A 13,459-nucleotide genomic window follows, 5' to 3' on the forward strand; every position below is an offset into this window, starting at 1 on the left:
TTTTAAATTAACAATCATATGACCATTGTCCAAATCATCATGGCCCACATCCTCATCCAAGGTCACCTGATCTTCCTCCCACCGCCCAACCTAAATCGCCCCTCGGCGATGTTCCCAACCCACACCGCTTCTTTACTGTCCCTAAATCACCCCATAGAGGATGGTCTTAATACATGTTACAAAATAGATTGTCGATAACGTTACTCAAGTTAGCAAGGTGGCCTAATTGATATTGTTACAAGTAAGTTAATGTTATTCAGACTCGCTAGTTAAAAAACTCAACATTAAAGAAATGTGCCGTGGATTATCCTTAATCTTATATATTTTATTTTATTATAACTATTCCCGTATTTTAAAATTAATATTATTACTATTACTAATATTCTAATATATCTTTTATTCAAGTTTTTATTATTTTGAATGATTTTTAAAGTATAAAAAGGCTACTTAAAACTATATTACTAACAATCCCGATTTTTCTAAATAAAACCAAACTAAGATATAAACTTCGATTAAATTATGAAATAAATTATATGTGACATGTGAAAAGTTTGTGTGTGAGTAGTCGCCGCTTGAAACATTATTTTTCATGTATAATTAGAAAAGCTAGACACGACTTTAATTCATAGAAAATAAATATAGGGGGTTGACGGTAATTTCACCTAACTATTAGGTCAACAAACAAGAAGAGTTCCCAACTACAAACATCGCATATATAGTCTAAACCACTTAATATTTGTGTTTTGTGGTTCATTTTTCAACCTTAAAATCATTACCCTTTTTTGTTTCCTTTTTTGAAATTAACCATAAACAAATAAAACCTTTTGACCCTTTCATTCTTTTATTCAATTTTTATTAATATAAAAACAAAATTATGTGGTAATTACTATTAATCTAAGTCGAATTCTATAATATCAACTATAAAATGTTCAATGAAGTCAAAACTTTAACTAGGATGGCCCTAAATTGGAGTTATATTAATAACCAAACTCCTAAATGAGGTTATTGCATTAATTTATAAAAGATTCACAAATCTAAACTAGTCTAGTATTCTAATATAACTATACTATTAAATAAACATCATCTTTACATGTGTCATTTAACTGGACCATGCACATAGATTGACAAGTGTATATGTTTTCATTTTTACAATTTCTACTTTATAAATGATAAAATGAAAAATATGTTGTTGGTGGGAATCGAACTAATTACTTTGCTTTTAAAATGTTTGTGGCTTACTAACTTAACTTAGATTAATTGATGGTAACTATCTCTTTTTCTTAATTCATAAATATTCATAGTCTTCCATTTTGATTTCTAATATAAATACAAATTATTCTTACTAATCTATGTACTTTAGAAAATTATTTATATCTTATAAATCCATAAGCTATGTTCACTTATTATTCATATTATTAAATTTACTCTTTTTTACTGTATTTTTTTAACCACTCATGTATCACATGGCTTTATCCTAGTTATATAATATAACAATATTGTATAATCACTAAGTTGTTGAACTTGATTTTTTTATAATTACTAACAAGTCGAATTCAAGTACAAATACAAGAATTATAGTGAATTCTCGTACAAATATATAAGAATTATAGTTGAGTTCAAGTACAAATGTAAAATTTACACATAAATCTCCAAACAAATGAAACTTTATTAAACTAAATGAACCAATTCGGTAACATATCAATCCAAAATATATATAATAGTAATTCATTCGGTGATAACTGATAAGCATTTACTGGATTTAATTTTAGCCTCAAATATTTATTTATTTATTAATAAATATATAAGTAAATTGAAAGAGAATAAAAACCCAAACCTAGTGGTTCACCCACCATATAACATCCCCATCAAAAACTAGTCAGAATCACCAAAAAACATATAATCATATTATTTTTTAAAGCTTAGGAAAACGAATAAATTAATTTATAAAATGATATTATTGGGAATATAAATAGTTTGATTAATATTGTTAATCAAAGTAAAAAGAAAACGAAAAACACTTTACAAAACACAACTAACAAAACATGTTTCGGTTTTTCAGTTACAACACCATCTTATTCTTATTATTGTTATTGTTACTCCTACCACACCTCTTTCCCGCCAGCAGTTTAATCCCACCCGAAACCGAGCGATCGTGGAACAAGTTCGTTGACTTCATCGACGCCGGCAAGGGCGCCAACTTCTCCGGCATATCCGAGCTCAAAAAATACTTCCACCGTTTCGGTTACCTCGAAATCCCAAACGAAGTCAATAACAATGGTATCTTCTTCACGGACTTATTCGACGATGCTTTCGAATCAGCCGTCGTCAACTACCAACGAAATTTCGGCCTAGCGGTAACGGGCAAGCTCGACCCTGTTACCGTTTCCCAAATAATATCCCCTCGGTGCGGCGTTAGTGACGCCGTTAAATCATCAACGCACGTCACCAAACACTATGCCTATTTCTACGGTGAGCCGCGGTGGGGGCGCTCGGCGCACACCACGCTAACGTACGCGTTCTCGGGTAATCACATGCTTAGTTACCTTGACTCGGACGACGTAAAAGTCGCTTTCCGAAGGTCGTTTTCAAGGTGGTCGGCGGTGATTCCGGTGAACTTTACCGAGACGGATGACTACCCGTCTGCGGATATTAAGATCGGGTTTTATAAAGGCGACCACGGGGACGGAGAGGCGTTCGACGGGGTGTTGGGCGTGTTGGCGCACGCCTTCTCGCCCGAGAACGGGAGGCTTCATTTGGATGAAGCCGAAACATGGGCCCTTGATTTTAAGAAAACTAAATCAAAGGTGGCCGTTGATTTGGAATCAGTGGCCACCCATGAAATTGGCCATATTCTCGGGTTGGCCCACTCGTCGGTCAAAGATGCAATTATGTACCCGAGTTTGAGTCCCAGGACTAAGAAAGTGGATCTTAAAGTCGATGACGTGGAGGGGATCCAGGCGTTGTACGGGTCCAACCCGAATTTTCATTATAGTTCCTTGATGGAGTACGATTTATCTTTGGCCTGGGTTGCAAGTCCGTTGAAATGGTTGACTTGTTTGCTTATAGTTTTCTGCTTTTTGATTTTTTGAATGGGCCTTTTTCAAGCCCTCATGTTTATAATTGTTTTTATTTTTTTCTTTAAATTCAACACTTGGGAAAACAATATACGTATATTTGTTATTCGTCTTTTGTCTTATGGAGACGATCGATGGATTATTTTATTCTGATTGTAATTAACTTTTTAAAGTCGGAACTCATGTACCTGTCTAATCTATTTATACTATACTTTACGTTTTATGACAGAACCTAAAACTATCGATCTTTAGAAGAGGAGATATTATTTAACGCCAAGATACCATCGGACTAACCGACATTTTTATAATAATCTTGTTATAGATTATAAACTTTTATTTAAATATCAAAAGAATTTATCAAATGACAAAACTCCCGTTATAAGAATAGTTTTTTTTTTTTTCTTAAATGTAACTTCAATAGAATCTGTTGATTTCGATTTCAGTTTGTTATGCATAGTTCAACATAAGCTAGGTTTTAAAAGTTATTTCTACTACTGAAGATCATAAATTTATGATCATTCGACGGCATGTTTCATGAATGGTATGTTTGGGACGTGTCAATCGCTTTTTATAACATACAAATCTCTTTCTATAGCCAAAATAATATTGGCTAATTTTTTGGAAGCTTTTGTGTGGAAATTAGTTTTTTTGTAAATATATGTATGGTCATTACTAATAGAGTTTGAGATTCTTATAATCTGTTTGTTTATATGAACTTCTTTCAACTTTTTTATAATTGTTATTGTGGCCCATTTATTATTTTGTTTAGTCGATCATTCGGTTTTAGCTCATTTATGTATGAGTTTCTCAATTTATAATGAGTTACACAGGTAATAAAACTTATAAAATATACCTAGCTAAACAAATAAGGTTTCATAACTTATTTTATTTAGAAGTTAAATTAACAAGTGCTAAACTTATTTTAGTATGAATTTTAAAAGTTTGGGCTTTAGGTTTTGTGATCGTGAAAAATAATAAGGATACTGGTTTTCATACCTCATAGAAAGAGACGACAAAAAAAATTACATCGTATATTGTTGTTTACTTTTATGTAAACTACAATTGAAAAAAAAAAAAGAATGCATAATTATCAGAAAAGGCGTATGAATCTCAATTAATTATGTTGATATGAATCCAAGTTTCATTGATGATATATATTAAAACAGAAAATAACAAATAATCATGGAAAATTTTACTATGGTACATAAGGAAATGACCTGTATTTGTCATACTTGAAAGTATATGTACCTGAAATCAGTAAATCTTGGCATTTATACACGTACCTGAATTTTATGTTACGGGTACGGGTACTGGTATGGGTACAAATACTTTGGGTACAGTCCTCGTTTTGGTACTCATTTGTTTTTTTTTTAAATCTATACTAAACTAGGTATCGATAACGATACGGTACCGACAGTCAATTATCTATAATACCAAAAGCGTAATACCGCAACCAAAATATATTACCAAAACTAAAAATGAAACAAAAATTAACCATGATATAAAATTCATTCAATATAAAGTAATGAATCCCAGAACAAACAAAGTATCCAAAAATTTTTTTATTAAAATGTTTAAAACAAAATTAACTTATGCAAAAAAATCAACATTCGTTTAATCTTTGCTAGTGATCTTTCCATTTTATTTGTTTATTGATTCCTCAATTTCTATAGAAAAATAAGAGATAAAGTTAATACATGTTATTTAATGATAAACGCAAGTACACATACATAAAATAAAAATATATGAAAACATAACATATGAATATACACATATAGTTCAAGAAGGAACTTATTCAACTAATATATATTAGGTTTTGCAAATATCGCTTGAAAGTTAAGTAATGAGTGTTGGGAACCTAATAAAAGCTCGTACATATTCTAAATGACTACCAGTACCCGAAATACCCGTACATGTACCTTAAAGTACCCGTACTTATAATCAGTAAAAATGGATACACATACATGTACCTAATAGACACATACAAATACAGGTACAGGTATTCGAGAAAATAATCTCTATCCCTAGGAAAAAATATTTGTAACTAAATGCTTTTTTTTAAAATGGCAATCACAATGTCCTTAAATAATAATACATTAGAATTTTAACGAATAAATATTCATTAAAACCATATTTTTTATGTTATTCTTAACAAGTCTATCAAAACATATAAGAACTTTAAAATACGCATAGTTATATATATTACAATTTCAACCCTCTCACAAACTTACTGTTTGTCTGAGATTTAGATTCAAAGTGAATGTATTTTTGTGGGCTTTACAGTAATGTTAAAGTAGTTGAAACATTACACATCTTAACAACTCTCGCCGATTACACATCTTAACAACTCTCGCCGCAACGATGCGGGTCTAAAAACTAGTTAAAGATTAAAAGGGTTCAAATAAAAGCATGAAAAATATTCAATTATGTGCACAACGCATCATGAACGAAATTGTCAACATTATTTATAAACTTTGTTACACATATTGTCGAGACCAGATAAAAATTAATAGACGATTTGAGTTAGACTATAAGACGGCAACAATTATAAATCTTCATGATTTCTTGTAACATCTCAATCTAGAAGTAAATCTTCATGATTTCTTGTAACATCTCAATCTAGAAGTGTTGACGAATCATGTTAAAAAATATGAATCAAAGTTAAAAATTGTATCACTAGTTATAAAATACTAAATTAAACAATTTATTCTATAACTACATATACATATTTTAAGTTATCAAATACTAACCTGATGGTTCAACTGGGAGTTGTTCCAATATGGTTTCACTTGAATAGAAGAGATCACTTGTATATAAAGTAATAGGTAAGGACCCATGTAACAATTTCGTTGCATCAAAAAAAAAAATAATTCAATTATATGAAGATATGAAGAATTGATGCGGGATAAATACTCTCGTTTTCAATCTCCTATTATTGTTATTGTATTATTGAAGTTAAGTAAAAGATTAAAAACTATCAATTTTCTAACCAATAAATAGAAAAAGCTTATTAATTTTAGTATACATAAAAATTAGAAATTAGAATAAAAAGAGAGTTCTTTTTCTTAATCTCATAAACAACCAGTAGTGCGCGAGGGGATTACTTTTTCCTTGAATAGTTCTTAACACACGAGTTAAGTGAAAAATATATATATATAGCAAACAAATCTTTTGATAATTTGAAAAAAAAAATTACAAAATTTATTATTACAAACAATGAACCATTAATCATAAACCATGATTATAACTTGTCAAATATCAAACCAATCAATCAAACATAACAATAACAATAACAATAACAATAACAACTACCAACGTAAATGTGTTTACCCATAAAAATAACTGGAAACCTCAACTTAAAACAAAGCATTATTGATAAACACTCGTAAAGATCGTCATCGTTAGACTGAGCTTTTTTCGGCTTTAATGCTTTTAGAACACCTCCCGCAAGCAAAATAGTTTTACTCCTGAACGGGTGGAATGTACACAATGGTTGCAAGGATAACGACTGATTTTATCTATTTCAAACAATATTATTAAAATGTAAATACGTTACATACAACACGTTTATGTATATTTGAAAAAAACCGAAATAATAACAACAAACCTTATCAAGTTCTATATCTGCTATTAAGTTAAATGGTGTTCGATCTAGAAAATCTTTATTCACCGTGCAAACAAACGATGATAAAATTGACCTTTGACTTGAGGAGGAAAGCACACCTCCTTTTTCAATACAACTATTAATTAATGATATAAAATTTAGAAATAAGTTAAAATAAACATAGTGAAAGACAAACAACCAATATCCAAAAAACTGTTTATGTTAAAACATTTGTTCAAAAACATTGATAGCAGGAATGTCTTTATCGGTAAACAGCTTAGACACATAATAGTTATTGGAGACACATGTCGCCTATAAATAAAACAAAATATAAATGTTGAATTGAAAATAATATATGATTCAATCTGAGTTTGTTGCCCCGGTATTGAACAAACCGTTCATTTTTTTTTTTTTGAAATGGTGTTTAACCATTTGAAGGAGAACTGCACAGCGCGCAAGAACAAGTTTTTAATGTATCCCAGGTTTCTTTAGATGATCATTATTCACTTGCAGCCTGATTTAGTCAAAGACCCATCAATTTGAGTTGATCTTATTGTGTTGGAACATATGAATGAAGACTCAGTGAGGAGAATCAGGGTTTACCATGGTCAGACATATCAGACAAAGCCAAGGTTCAAGCGTTTTATAGGGCATTTGGCTCGTGAGGATTATGTAGCTCCATTTGATGATCATTGGATCCATGATGATTCAGGTTCTGAACGTGAAGGTGGGAATGATGAAGGTGGTGATGGTGGACCGGGAGGTGATGGTGATGGTGTTGTGGTGGCAGCACGTAATGTGACACCCGGTAATTTCCCAATCCCATAAACCAAGTAATCAACCTAATTATTAGGTGATTGTGAATATTATGCGCGCCATGTTATGATCAGCGCGGGGCATATGTTATATGCGCCATGCGCGGATGCGATGCATGTTATGATCAGCGCGGGGCATATGTTATATGCGCCATGCGCGGATGCGATGCATGTTATGATCAGCGCGGGGCATATGTTATATGCGCCATGCGCGGATGCGATGCATGTTATGATCAGCGCGGGGCATATGTTATATGCGCCATGCGCGGATGCGATGCATGTTATGATCAGCGCGGGGCATATGTTATATGCGCCATGCGCGGATGCGATGCGCGCCATGTTAGGATCAGCGCGGGCATATGTTATATGCGCCACGCGCACAGGTTTTTGTTGTGTTTTCATGACAACTTAATTTTACGTCGTTTCTGTCTAATGGGTTGCATACCTCTTCAATGATCAATAAGTAAAACTATGTTCAAACAATATCCTAATTTCCTAATTAAGACCCAAATCATTTGTGCGCGTGCGCAAAGGGAACTAACCTCCCCGCATGGCGGGAACATTGAGAGCTAGTTTGTTTGAAGCTCCAAGATGGAATTGACTTCAACATAAGTGATCACTATGTTGAAATACCAAGACCTCATGGAGAATCTACAAATGAAACTCAACGTCCCTGACTACGAGAAGGTTACGCACCTACCCGCATCAAATAAAAAGGAGTTATGTGCGACACCTGCGGGAAGAATCCCCGCGGGACACCTTAAAACTAAACCCTTTACGCTATGAACGTCTGCACAGAAACCAACCACCTTTTCGCTTAAATCCAAAAGTTCACCCTGTTAATAAACTCTGAGAACGCTGGTTCCAGCAGAGCCGGATGGACTCGCAGGATTCCTTATAAGGACGCCTGCGCAGTGACACGCGCAGGATTCGTTACAAGGACGCTTGCGCGAAGACCAACTGGAGCCGCCGGACCCACAACGTTCAAAGAAATGGCCTTCACGCAGAAGGCTATACGCGCAAGGCTACACGCACAAAACACTTAGTCTATTCTTCAGATGTAAGGGGATTACCCCCGCCCAGAAAGAAGCAGTTGCGTGTTTCAGAGATTTTTACCTTTTGACTGCACACTGACAACAGTACCAGGAAAAGTATACTGTAACACGAAATGTCAGCTGTCAGCCGCACCTACTCTCACCAACCACAGTCCTGCATGTACTGTCAAATCCATCAGAAATCTTTATAACCACTCCCTAGGACCATCACCCCCATCCCTAAAATAAATAATAATAAACCCCATACCTTGTCATCATTACACCCAATATAAATAAGATTTCAATCCCCTAAATCCAGGGATTGTGCTCCCTTGAATTTGCCTATAAATAAGTATCAATTCTTGAATAAAATATCACAACCACAAGAAACACACTCCAAACTCCTCTCTTAAACCTGTAATTCTGCACTAACCATCTCCCAAGCATCCGTCTCCAGTTCCATCGCTAGACTTCCAATTTCGAGGCTAACATCAGGAAACCCGAAATCTCGTTTAATCTCTCTCTAAACCATCACTTAACAAGAATCACAGGTGAGTCTCACAGCCCCTATTTTCACTGTTTTTAAACTGTTTTCGGGGCGAGGGACACGTGTTTAAATTATGTTTTATCATGGTATATTTACAAGCAATGCAAACGATTATCTGTTCATGATGTTTATCTTGGTTTTCAATGTGAGTGCGCAAGATTTAGAAAGTGATCACTTCAACGATGGAACTCTAAGGGTAGGGACTACTGTGTTTGATCAACCCGCTCGTAGGGGTCGCACCTCTTTGCATAGACGAGTGCCTAGTATGGTCATGGGGTAGTACAACTGGCTGCAAAGCCCGCTCGTAGGGGTCGCACCTCTTTGCACGGACGAGCGCCTAGTTTTCCGAGCACAACGTCCGCGCGTAACCCGCGGGACGGTATTGTTTTAGCTCGTAGTGGCAGCGCCACTTTGCATGGACGAGCACGGTTTTTCAGAAATGTCCGCGCGTAACCCGCGGGACGGTTTTATCAAGCATATGTTTTAATGATGTTATCAGAAATATGTTTCAATATGGTTTTATCAAGGATATGATGCAATACGATTTATCAAGTCACCAAAACTTGTGAACTCACTCAGTTTATACTGATTCAAATGTTTTTACGTGTCTTTCAGGTGATAATTAGTAGCGCAAGGAGTCACACATAGAGCACTTCACGCAGAACATCTATAAAATGGTTTTTGGAAGATTTTAGTTCTATCCCTTCCACACGCGTGGTTGTTCCCGCCGTGTAAGGGGATATGGCGCGGAAATCTTCAACGTTTTTCATATGTGGATGTTTTTATATGTAATTCTAAACAATGTAATGTATTTTGTACTAGACATTTCATGCGCAATGGAAAATTTATTTGAATGTTTGCAATGACCCGTGCTCGATTATCAATTCCCACTCGCGCGCACCCGGCTGTTTCCGCCGTTTATGGCCGGGTGTGACACGTAAGCGTAAAGCGAAGGGTAAGGCAGTTGCAATGGATAAGCCTGGAAAAAAGAGAGCCTATAGAGGTTCTGGTGTTGAGATACAAGAACCACAATCACAAGTACCGAGGATTGTGGTGTTTGCTCCTAATGTATCTAATGTATATACTCCACCAGCACCAGTGGTTACTTTTATGACAACGACGTTGACTGATACGCTCTTCACGTCGATTCTTCAATCGATGTTATCTCCGATGTCGTCTCTGAAACAAGTCGTGGCTAATACAAGTCCAGCACTTCCTGAAGTCCGATGCAGAGGCCAAACTTCTCGTTTATGTCATTCAACAGACCTGCTGGTCCCTTGAAGCTCATCCATCCAAACTTTTATAGACTTCCGGTACAAAAACAGATGTTCCAGATGATGAATTTGATACATCTCTAGGAAACTCAGATTGCAGCCAATAGGCAGTTTCAAGAGAAAATAAGGGTTGACCAAAGGCAGATGATGAGACATTTGCAATATGTTCAGAATGAGAACCGGGAGTTGAAAGCACTGGTTACTACTCAATAGGACAGGTTGGATAAGCAGGATGAACTTATTCTTCAAATGACATGTAAAGATGATATGTTGAAGAAATTGAAGGGTAATGATGATGATAAAGATCCTGAAGCTGGAGATTTTGACCAACAACCAGATGCTGGTGCCTCATCATCTGGGAATGTTCCAGCCGAGGGGGAGTCAGATAAGCAACTAGTGGGGTTTCACAATTCCACTAATGTGCAGCCCGTTAACTCTACCAAGGCGAACATGGTGTTATTTGTGGATGATAGAGGGGTGGTTATGAGTATGGTGAATGCCGATGAAATAGAATAATGTGAATATTTTGACCACTCGTGAACAAAGGAACAAATCGCCTTGCTTCTTAATTTAAACGAGGATGCGGTAAATGATTTGGAGGTTGAAGACAGTGAGGGGGTGAGTTTTGATAAGAGTGTTTCGTCTGGAAATACGTATTTTAATTATGATGATGCAGAGGTCGATGACGTGACAGTTGAGGAGTATCATGATTTATACACTCAGTTCAACAGCTCTGATTAAGGAATTCCATTCTTCACGACTGAGCATTTTCAAGCAACTAAAGAACGTCTAAGAAAGGAAAACGAGAAAGAATATGGCAAAGATAAAGTATCTGAGACCGAGACACGAACTTCGGAGGGTATGTTCAAGCACAACATGACATAGATGAACAAGATGATCGAGGCCCTGAGATATGCTGAACATGAAGATTCTAAGCTGTCAAAGGCTCGAGAATCAGCATACCAGATGAACAAGTTTGTAGTGGTGAAGACGGTCAAAGGTAACATTATCTCGTGCATGTATGAACCTGATCTTAAGGTATGCATCGTGAAGTGGGAGCACAGGGTTCAATACTTCAAATACATTGCTGATATGCTTACCATGCCACGCTGGGATGTTCGTGCGTTAGGTACCAAGCCGTTCATGAACCGAGGAGGAAGTCCGATGGCTGATTGGTTCTACTGTCACTTGGTACATGAGGTAAATTATGGCTTTAAATTTTTCAAACCTCAGGTGTCTACGCATAAATATATCGATGAGATCGATCCGCGTACCGGTTGGAGGTTATTTCAAACAAATGTTAGGTTTTTAGGGCATATGATTGAAAAAGGAAAAAATAATTCATATCAATAGAAGTATAGAATTTGCAAATAAATTCCCTGACAAAATATTAATAAAACTTAACTACAAAGGTTTCTAGGGAGTTTAAATTATATTGCCCCGCACTACCAAGACTTAGCTAAAGATTTGTCCATATTATATGATAGACTAAAGAAGAATCCTAAGACTTGAGGTGAAAATCATACAAAAAAAGGTAATAAAAATAAAACAAAAGGTCTCTAACCTTCCATGCTTAACAATTGCTAACCCAAATTGGGGTAAAGTAGTAAAGGCAGATATAGGTTTTGGAGGAATACTATAGCAAATTTCTCCCCATACTAAACAAGAATATCTTGTTAGGTTCTATTCAGGAAAATAGTCTGATAGCCAGAAGAATTATGCTACTATAGCTAAAAAAATTTTTGGCAATTTTAAATTGTTTTTAAAATTCCAAGATGACTTATATAACCAAAAATTTATAATAAAAACTGACTATCAAGCGGCTAGATTCATGTTTAAAAAAATATTCTATGTTTTTAAACAAATATTTGCCAGATGGAAATCACAACTAGCCCCATTTGACTTTGAAATTTTATATAAAAAGGGAAACTGATAATAGTCTTCCTGATTTTCTTTCTATGGAATACATAAATGATAAGAAAAATCAAAGGTCTTTTGAAAATCTCTTTCAATAATATAGCACAGGATATAAACCTCCATAATCTAATTATAAGAGACCAAATTACAAGAATCTATAATATACTACATGCAGGGACGTCTCCAAGAATACAAAAAAAAAATCAAGACCCAGGTCATGAAAAATAAAAGGCCCTAAAATATCAAAAGTTTTTTTTATCAAAATGATATAACAAAAGTACCTAAAACTTGGAAACAAAGCCCTTGACTAACTCTTTGTAAAACATGGCCTCTTCGCATTCTTCTTGATTTGTGTATTTCTAAATTCCTCTTCTATTTTCTTTTTATGTTTTTGACAACCGGATAAGTCCAAAGACTTGGGAGGCATAATATCTATAAAAAAGCAAATAATAACATAGCTAATTAGAATTTAGTAATTAACTATCAAATATTCAATTGAAAAAGTTAACAAATATTAAAGTCAACATTAGCAAATATGAAATAATATGTTGGCTTTGATAACTGATAAGTACACACACGACACACCCTAATTCCCTAAATTGATTTTAAAGAAAACTATATCTACTCTACTACTCATTTTGGTCCTCCTTAAGTCCTTAATGTATATCACAAGTGTACTTAAAACTTAAAAATCTTTAATTATACTTAACTATGTAACAAATAAGTGAATAACAAATAGCTTATTATGCTATTTTGAAATAGAAAATTAAAATAAGTTAATAACCTGTAAATCTGTAATAGTCAAACGACAATCGCCACCACGCTGGTCGCCGCCGGCCGGAGAAATTCTCAAGGTCGTCGGAAGTCCGATGGTCGCAGCCTTGCAGTCGCATGTCTGATATAAATGTGGCATAACACTGGCAGTACGTTCAAATTTTGGTTATTATCTTATTTATTTTGTTATTGGGCTTAAACTAATATATATAGATAATTTTTTTTAAAACCCATGGGCCCTATAAGAGGTGTGGGCCTGGGGCCTAAGCCCTACCTGCCCTGCCCATGGGCCAGGCCTAACTACATGCTTTCACCATTCATCCATATAATAAAGAAAAGTTCATAAGACTTTATTATAAAATAAAATATGATGCTAGAGAAAGGATAAAAATCCTATAAAAAAGGAGAAAATAATCTCTT

The 13,459-nt window shown here is 34.7% G+C and overlaps 1 protein-coding gene across 1 annotated transcript; it reads left to right on the forward strand.

Annotated features, from left to right (window-relative positions):
- Positions 1 to 2,023: 2,023 nt before the first annotated feature.
- Positions 2,024 to 3,134, forward strand: LOC143603427 (metalloendoproteinase 1-MMP-like). The gene has a single exon (XM_077080215.1). The coding sequence runs from the start codon at positions 2,043 to 2,045 to the stop codon at positions 3,087 to 3,089; it is 1,047 nt and encodes a 348-aa protein (XP_076936330.1). The 5' UTR covers positions 2,024 to 2,042; the 3' UTR covers positions 3,090 to 3,134.
- Positions 3,135 to 13,459: the final 10,325 nt, after the last annotated feature.

Source organism: Bidens hawaiensis, unplaced genomic scaffold (assembly GCF_021521415.1).
Source record: "Bidens hawaiensis isolate Kalapana, Puna unplaced genomic scaffold, B.hawaiensis_p1.1 tig00061576_1, whole genome shotgun sequence".
Lineage (NCBI taxonomy): Eukaryota > Viridiplantae > Streptophyta > Magnoliopsida > Asterales > Asteraceae > Bidens > Bidens hawaiensis.

Bases quoted from the DNA above. Each gene is read 5' to 3' on its own strand.
- LOC143603427 (XM_077080215.1), top strand. From the start codon at position 2,043: ATGTTTCGGTTTTTCAGTTACAACACCATCTTATTCTTATTATTGTTA.